This window comes from Neoarius graeffei, chromosome 21 (assembly GCF_027579695.1).
Source record: "Neoarius graeffei isolate fNeoGra1 chromosome 21, fNeoGra1.pri, whole genome shotgun sequence".
In the NCBI taxonomy this organism is placed as follows: domain Eukaryota; kingdom Metazoa; phylum Chordata; class Actinopteri; order Siluriformes; family Ariidae; genus Neoarius; species Neoarius graeffei.
Genome location: NC_083589.1, coordinates 57,369,773 through 57,378,881, shown reverse-complemented (window position 1 = coordinate 57,378,881; position 9,109 = coordinate 57,369,773). Strand labels below are relative to the sequence as shown.

The 9,109-nt window shown below is 43.8% G+C and overlaps 1 protein-coding gene and 1 long non-coding RNA gene across 2 annotated transcripts in view; both read right to left on the bottom strand.

Annotated features, from left to right (window-relative positions):
* The window catches only part of pnpla3 (patatin-like phospholipase domain containing 3), a 56,472-nt gene extending 54,285 nt beyond the window's left edge, over window positions 1–2,187 (bottom strand). Inside the window, exon 1 of the mRNA XM_060903405.1 lies at window positions 1,946–2,187. Coding sequence (XP_060759388.1) covers window positions 1,946–2,168 — 223 coding nt within the window. The 5' untranslated portion in view covers window positions 2,169–2,187. The remainder of the gene's footprint in view (window positions 1–1,945) is intronic.
* LOC132869889 (uncharacterized) lies at window positions 103–1,047 on the bottom strand. The gene is made up of 3 exons (XR_009651017.1): window positions 939–1,047; window positions 385–614; window positions 103–179 (listed from the first exon to the last, which is right to left on the bottom strand). It is a non-coding gene; the product is annotated as an uncharacterized LOC132869889 (long non-coding RNA).
* Window positions 2,188–9,109: the final 6,922 nt, after the last annotated feature.

The following is a 9,109-nucleotide window of genomic DNA, read 5'->3' as shown; positions in this document are numbered from 1 at the left end:
CACTGAGCATAAATACAATGAGAAACATTCTGTCTCAATAGCCTAAACATAAATTGTGCTCAGTAAATCTTAAAACCATGTTTCTCTTTTTTGTAAAATAAGACTTCTATTTTTGCATACAATGAACCTTTTCTTCAGACGTGGCTGCACTGGAGTGTCGTCAAAGCACTTGCTGATATCTGGAGAAAGATGAATACAGTAAATATGAGAGTGCGACTGAGAACAACATTTATTTATCATTATTCATTTATTAATTTATTATTATATCTATTATTTGTATTTTATATTTATTAATTATTATTCAGACTTCACACTTTCAGGGTAGGCTATATGAATTGTAGGTCGACACTGCTCACACACATGCATTTGTTCAACATCACAAACCTGATGGTGCTGTACTTGATATGCATGGTGAATCTGGTTGTCCCAGTGACTCGTTGGGTTGTCCCTCATTCTGTCCCTCAATCTGATCCTGAATGTCTTCATCCTCACTCTCAGATTGCCTTTCAGATGCCTCACTTTCCACCTCTCCAACCACCACCTCTGGCTCTCTCTCCACCTCTGGCTCTCTCTCCTCTTTCATAATCTTCATCTTCCTTACTCTCTCTATGTTGCTTTTTGCCAACAGGGGCAAAAAAGGACATAATGTCCTTCTTGCTCCTTTCTATGATGATAGCCTACAGTAGGTCTATACTAAAAAGTAAACGGAGAGGAATGTAGCCTCTACATATCACAAGGCCATTAAAGTTTTACAAGCAGGTTAAACACTGTCGGTTATTTTACCCATTTCCCAAAAATATTAAGTTAGGCTACTTATTGCTGTGCAACGCACTTTTAAGAAAGCGCAATAAAACGGATTTATTATTGTAGTGAACAACAACAGTAAAACACGGATATTTGCAAACACTGACGTTACAAAATTGAATAATTTTCCTTACCTTCGCCTCTTTGCAGTAGGTAGCCTAGTCCTTGCAGGGCTGCAGCTGTTATCTCTCACGTCCGAAGTTTACAATTCGCGCTGCTGCGGGTCTTTCTGCTGCAGGTAACAGTGTGTAGCGCTTTAAGGAGTCCGTGTAGAACACTCCGTCATGTCAGTTCCGATCTTCGAGCCAGCGCACGTCAAAATTAATAAATCTTGTTACCTGTTCAGCACAGGGGCCACAACAGGGGCCAGGAGCAATTTTACAGGGGCACTGGCCCCCCCTGGCCCCCGTTTAAAACCGCCTATGTATGTAAGTCAGTGAGTGAGGGTGTGTGTAAGTGAGTGTGTGTATGTATGTATGTATGTGTGTGTGTGAGTGAGAGAGTGTGTGAGTATGTAAGTCAGTGAGTGAGGGTGTGAGTGTGTGTGTGTATGTAAGTGAGTATGTGTGTGTACCTATGCATGCACCGCTGGTGAGCGCAGCTGCACTGAGAGCTCCAGCTGTGTGTAAGTGAGTGTGTGTATGTATGTATGTATGTATGTATGTATGTGTGAGTGAGAGAGTGTGTGAGTATGTAAGTCAGTGAGTGAGGGTGTGAGTGAGGGTGTGAGTGTGTGTGTGTGTATGTAAGTGAGTATGTGTGTGTACCTATGCATGCACCGCTGGTGAGCGCAGCTGCACTGAGAGCTCCAGCTGTGTGTAAGTGAGTGTGTGTATGTATGTATGTATGTATGTATGTATGTATGTATGTATGTATGTATGTGTGAGTGAGAGAGTGTGTGAGTATGTAAGTCAGTGAGTGAGGGTGTGAGTGTGTGTGTGTGTGTGTGTGTATGTAAGTGAGTATGTGTGTGTACCTATGCATGCACCGCTGGTGAGCGCAGCTGCACTGAGAGCTCCAGCTGTGTGTAAGTGAGTGTGTGTATGTATGTATGTATGTATGTGTGTGTGTGAGTGAGAGAGTGTGTGTATGTATGTGTGTGTGTGTGTGTGTGTGTATGTAAGTGAGTAAGTGTGTGTACCTATGCATGCACCGCTGGTGAGCGCAGCTGCATTGAGAGCTCCAGCTGAAGCTCCGTAGATCTTGTCGGCCCGGTGGATGAGATAAGGCGCGCGCTCCAGGAGGCAGCTGGAGACCCCGAAGTGGTAAATCCCCAAAAACCCGCAACCGGCGAACGAGAGGCTCCATCCCGCACCCAGCTCCCACATCCCCGCCGCGTCCCGGGGCAGCTCGCGCTCCAGCATCTCCCGCTCACACCGCCGGGCCCCGCTTCCCTCTGCCCTCATCAGCTTATGATCCGCTCAGCCAATAGTGCCGCTTTTCCACTACAAACGCGGCTGAGCCGTGCCGTGCCGTGCTGAGTCGAGCTGAGTGGGGCTGTTGGAGTTGCATTTCGACTACAACCGCGCTGAACCGTGCTGGCTGGAAGTGGGTGGACACATTGGGTGGAGTTAGCGAAAGTGGGTGGACGTCACGTGATGTCGTTAAGCAGCGCAAACAGTGACATCAGTGACAGTGGCGGAACAAGTCAGAGCCGGGCCGGGGGCGGGGCAAATGACCGGGCCCTTTATTAAAGCTTATCATAACATAATTTTAGGCTACAAAATGTCCGCAACTGCGGTGTTTACCAATTTCAACACTACCGGGTGCAACTATGTTATTTAGTACATCAAGTCCTTCAAACGAACATGTAACTGAGAAACAAAAAACATTAGGATACTGTACATGGCTCATAATAAAACATCAATAGCCTATACTGCGCACATTATTTGAAGGGCATACGAATAAGCGCTCAGAGGTTGCAACGGTGACAGGAAGAGTCAGAAATAAAAGGAGGGCGGTGCAAACCTCACTGAATGCACTGTGTTTACCAATTTCAACACTAAGGGGTGCAACTATGTTATTTTGTACATTAAGTCCTTCAAACGAACATCGTCTCGTCTCGTCTTCTTCCGCTTATCCAGGACCGGGTCGCGGAGGCAGCAGTCTAAGCATGGAAGCCCAAACTTCCCTTTCCCCAGACACCTCGGCCAGCTCCTCGGGAAGAACACCGAGGCGTTCCCAGGCCAGCCGAGAGACATAGTCCCTCCAGCGTGTCCTGGGTCTTCCCCGGGGCCTCCTCCCGGGGGGACATGCCTGGAACACCTCCCCAGGGAGGCGTCCAGGAGGCATCCGAAAAAGATGCCCGAGCCACCTCAGCTGGTTCCTCTCGATGTGGAGGAGCAGCGGCTCTACTCCGAGCTCCTCCCGAGTGACTGTGCTTCTCACCCTATCTCTAAGGGAGCGCCCAGCCACCCTGCGAAGGAAACTCATTTCAGCCGCTTGTATCCGCGATCTTGTTCTTTCTGTCATTACCCAAAGCTCATGACCATAGGTGAGAGTCGGAACGTAGATCGACCGGTAAATTGAGAGCTTCGCCTTTTGGCTCAGCTCCTTCTTCACCACGACGGACCGGTAAAGCGACCGCATCACTGCGGAGGCTGCACCGATCCGCCTGTCGATCTCACGCTCCATCCTTCCCTCACTCGTGAACAAGATCCCGAGATACTTAAACTCCTCCACTTGAGGCAGGACTTCTCCACCTTCAAACGAACATGTAACTCAGAAACAAAAAAAAAAAAAAACATTAGGTGACATACTGTACATGGGTCATAATCAGTGATGGGAATAACGGCGTTAGAATAAACGGCGTTACTAACAGCGTTACTTTTTTTAGTAACGAGTAATCTAACTAATTACTTTTTACATCGTTATAACGCCGTTCCCGTTACTTACAATAAAATACTATGCGTTACTTTATTAAAGCTGTTCTCATCTGGCACGCTGCTCGCTCAGCCTTTCTTTACTCTGCTTTAGTGTGGGGCGGGGAGACACGAGACAACGGCACAGTAAGCCAATCAGAGTAGATTTGGACAACATATGTAGGTAGGCCACGCCTACTGCACTACTGCGCGCTCTTTCAATCGGAAGACCCAGCGATGGCGAGCGGTCAGCCCAGCACTGCGCTTTCACACTGGAAATACAGCCAGTACTTTTCATTACTTGAAATAAAAGGCAAGAGTGTTTACGTGCAATGCACATTATGTCGAGGAACAAAGCGTTTGTCCTCGTCAGTGGCCAGTAATTAGTAACATAATTTTAATAACTGCAAAAATATATTACATTTGATAGATGTCTTATCTCACATTGTCCCACAAAAATATTAATATAGTGTAGATAATGTTACTAATTGGTTCTGTTAAGTGTCCATTTCAGTCATTAAACACATTTAACATTCACTTTTATTATGATTACACTAATTGAATTTGATTTTTTTTTTTTGGGGGGGGGAACAAAATGTAACGGAATAATTACTTTCCCTGGTAATTAGTTACTTTTATGACAAAGTAACTCCGTTACTAACTCAGTTACTTTTTGGGAAAAGTAACTAGTAACTATAACTAATTACTTTTTGAAAGTAACGTGCCCAACACTGGAAACATCAATAGCCTACTGCGCGCATTATTTGAAGGGCATACGACGAGCCTTGCGCTCCGCGAACTCGTCCACGATGCTCTGTATGTCACTGATTCAGTGAGCTTTTAAGCGGTAGTCTCACGACCCGAAAAGTAAACAATAAACATGGAGGACATGGAGTCGTTAGTGTTGCTGGTCTTGGTGCTGTGGCTTGTTGTCACCGACAACGCGGACAGATACTGGCAAGAGCGTATAGATGAGGCGAGGCGCATAAGGCTTCAGAAATTCTCGTAATTCGTAATTCTTCTCCTTCCGGGTTTGCGGTGTTTACAGATCCCAGCGCGCTCGCGGGGCGTGTGTGGGCATGTGAGGACACTCCTCCTCACCAATCAGTGCACAGGGGAGTGTCTGCTCACGCCCCCAGCCTCACTCGGCACGGCTTGGCTCGCTTCAGCCCCACTCCAAAATGGTGCGAGTTTTAGGGGCTAAGCAGGGCTGAAGCGAGCTGAGTCGTGCTGGTTTTTGGTAGTCGAAACGCGAGCCGTGTCGGGCTGAAGTGAGCTGAAGCAAGCTGAAGTGAGCTGAAAAAGGGTAGTGGAAAAGGGCCATAGGAAGCAGCCAGTACCACGCCCCCCCCATTTCTCCGCCCATTCCCCCTCCTCCTCCCCCAGCTCATACACAAAACCCCCACGCGTGAGTCATGTGAACTCCAGTGTCACTCTGTTTGTGAAATGTTTTTCTCTCTTCCTTTTCACTTGTATCATATACAAATTAGAATAAAAAAAGATCTCTTATGCTGTAGGGGGTGTTTATTTTTGCTGCCATGGTTCGAGGAGAGCACCTCCAGTCCTGAACATTTTGCTTTCTCACTTCTAACAATTCATAAAGGGCCTCTGATAGGTGATTAGTTAATTAGCTGTATCAGGTGTGTTAGAGTAAGGAAAACACACACGTTCATTTTTTCAGAATATTTTGTGCGCTGGACTTACTGACATGAGATGAGTTCTGCCATTAGACATTGCCTCCTTTTTAGGAAAAATTCACCCGAGTGCCAAAATTCTCTCAGCGTAATCTTCAGTGGTGCAGTTGGTGAAATATTTCGTGATGAGTTGTCTATTTTCACATCCAGGTTTTCTACATTGCTCAAAATGCTGTTCAAGTACCTGCAGAGTGGTGTATGGATCGACCTAAAGAGAGCGATGCGGCGGCGCTTTAGTCCTTTATTCTGGACAGCTCTCTTACCTCCTCGTCTGTACACTTGGATCAAACAGATCAGCTTCCAAAACTTCAACTTTCATGCTCATACCAAAGTGAACACCATCGCACTCATCATCATCATCATCAACTTCTCTTCCACTCATCCTCTCTGCTGTAAATCAGCGTCATCTGGTTCTATTGCAGAACTCTTGTGCTTTTGTTTTTAGGAGCAAAACTTGACTGTTATCCCTTGGGTTTGAGGTTATTGAATTTTTTCTTCCTATCAAATTGCCTTGTTCAAATACCACTAGAAAATAATAACACACATTAGTTCTTGTCACATTAGTGCATCACACAACTAGCTAACTCATTTATTACAAGTAATAAACCACCAGAGTGGAGGTAACCTTTGAGTTAAATATACTATGCATTGCTAAGGGGTTTATATTTCTATAAATATAGATAGCAGAGGTTGTGTTGAGTAACCTGTGTAACTGTGCTTAGAATGAATCAGTGTGTGGAATAAATATATATATATATATATATATATATATATATATATATATATATATATATATATATATATATATGTCACTGCCTAAAATCAGAGCTCCTGGTGAGTTTATGAGCAAAGTATTTCCAAGGGCACAAAATCCATCTGAATAGAATAATAATATTACAGCACCCCGAATCACCCATTGAATTGTGTCGTGCTGGGTTTTTCGTGTCAATAAATCACTGCATTGTCTTGTGACAGCGAGACCAATAATGAGATACGCATTGCAGTTACAATACATATTTATTCCTTTCTTTGACACCGCATGCCATGCGCCAGAAACAACACCACGACACTTACTATGGTGTGACTCTGCTGGCCGCCTGGTGGACAGCAGTGAACCAGCGCTTTCACTTTACATCACTACTGTATAGTTACGATTGAATATAAAACTTGATATGTCAAATAGCTGTCTGGTTACAACTGTCACATCAATGCATGTTTGCATGCGCACGCAGCGCCATTAGGACTAATGACCATGCACCTGTTCCTGATTAAAGTGCAATCACAGCACATACATATAAGGACTCTGAGTAACACACAGACTTTGTGAAAGCCTTGTATTTTATGTCACTTTTCTGGTTTTGACCCTGTTTGTGTTTTTGGACTGTGAGTATTGTATTCCCTCTGATATCCTGTCTGTGCCTCATTTGACCGCTGCCTGTTTTTCGACTCTGCCTTTGTCTATGTTTTAGATCTGTTTGTTCGCGTGCTTTCAATAAAACTCTTCCTGTGATTACATCCATCTGTCGCCCTTACATAACAGAAACTGTCAACTGTCCAATAAGTGAGTGGACTAACAAAACTGTTTTAACTAGTTTTATATGAAACTTTCGTGGATATTTTCCATAAAATGTGTTTGTGAATAAAACCACGTTCATCTCATTATCTGTAGCCGCTTTATCCTGTTCTACAGGGTCGCAGGCAAGCTGGAGCCTATCCCAGTTGACTACGGGCGAAAGGCGGGGTACACCCTGGACAAGTCGTCAGGTCATCACAGGGCCGACACATAGACACAGACAACCATTCACACTCACATTCACACCTACGGTCAATTTAGAGCCACCAGTTAACCTAACCTGCATGTCTTTGGACTGTGGGGGAAACCGGAGCACCCAGAGGAAACCCATGCAGAGAACATGCAAACTCCACACAGAAAGGCCCTCGCCGGCCACTGGGCTCGAACCCAGAACCTTCTTGCTGTGAGGCAACAGTGCTAACAACCACACCACCGTGCCGCCCTCATGGGAAACATTCTGATCTCACAATGAAGTGTGACTTTTGTTCACTGTGTGTGGCATGGGTGTTAGTTTGAGCCAGATGGACTGCTGGTTTGAATATTTCAGAAATGGCTGATCCTGGGGTTTTCACACACAACAGTACAATCTCGAGAGTTTACACAGACAGAATGGTGCGGAAAATAAAAAACACTGAGTGAGTGAGCAACAGTTCTGTGGGTGGAAACAAACGCCTTGTTGATAAGAGAGGTCAGAGGAAAATGGCCAGCTTGGTTGGAGCTTCTTTTTTTTTTTGCCATGAAGGATGGATGGATATAGCAACTCATTGGAACTCTTTACAACTGTGGTGAGCAGAAAAGCATCTCAGCATGCAACACAAAACAGAAGACCACATTGGTTTCCTGCAGCCAAGAACTGGGATCTTAGAATCAAAGAACAAGTGGCCGGTGAGTGTAATCGAAGATCACTTCCGGATTTAACCCTTTGATGCAAAACATGGGTCAAAAGTGACTCGGCTGAGTTTTTATCTTCTATATCTTTGCAATAAATTCATTCCATCATTCAGCATTCAAGGTATTCCTCAATTAACTTGTTTTTGATCATCATGCATCCTTATTTTATTTTTTCCTTTCTTACTTTTTGCATAAAAGCCCTTTTTGTATCACTACCCTTCTAATGCACAACATGGGTCAAAAACGGCCCGCATTCATTATCCAGGTTATTTCATGTATGGCTGAGTGTTTCTATGATATACTTTTGTAATAAATTCATTTTGTCATTTACTTTTCCAAATATGCAGTAAATATCTTGTTTTTGTTTCGCACAAATCATCATTTTTATTCTTCCTTTCTTAAGTTATGAACAAGCACAGCTTTTGTAATTCTACATCAAGTTTACACACATGGGTCAGAACCGACCCGCATGCATTTACTCCAGCGTTTGGTGGGAACTGTGAATTGTGCTTGTGTCAGACAGTTCACAGCTCAGCACAGCGCCCTTTGCCCATCTAATACATGGAAGTAATGTTTTTCAATTGTTCTAACATTACCTTAGGAAAAAAATTGATGATGTTTAGGTTCCCTTGAGAGTGAGTAGATTACTTGTCAGAAAGTTACAAGTAATTACGATTAGCTACCGAGCTGTTGACATATTCTACTTTAGTTAGCTAATTTTATTGTAGTTGGCTTAGCTAACTACATACACTACTGTTCAAAAGTTTGGGGTCACCCAGACAATTTTGTGTTTTCCATGAAAAGTCACACTTTTATTTCCCACCATAAGTTGTAAAATGAATAGAAAATATAGTCGAGACATTTTTCTGGCCATTTTGAGCATTTAATCGACCCCACAAATGTGATGCTCCAGAAACTCAATCTGCTCAAAGGAAGGTCAGTTTTATAGCTTCTCTAAAGAGCTCAACTGTTTTCAGCTGTGCTAACATGATTGTACAAGGGTTTTCTAATCATCCATTAGCCTTCTGAGGCAATGAGCAAACACATTGTACCATTAGAACACTGGAGTGAGAGTTGCTGGAAATGGGCCTCTATACACCTATGGAGATATTGCACCAAAAACCAGACATTTGCAGCTAGAATAGTCATTTACCACATTAGCAATGCATAGAGTGGATTTCTGATTAGTTTAAAGTGATCTTCATTGAAAAGAACAGTGCTTTTCTTTCAAAAATAAGGACATTTCAAAGTGACCCCAAACTTTTGAACGGTAGTGTAGTTAATAA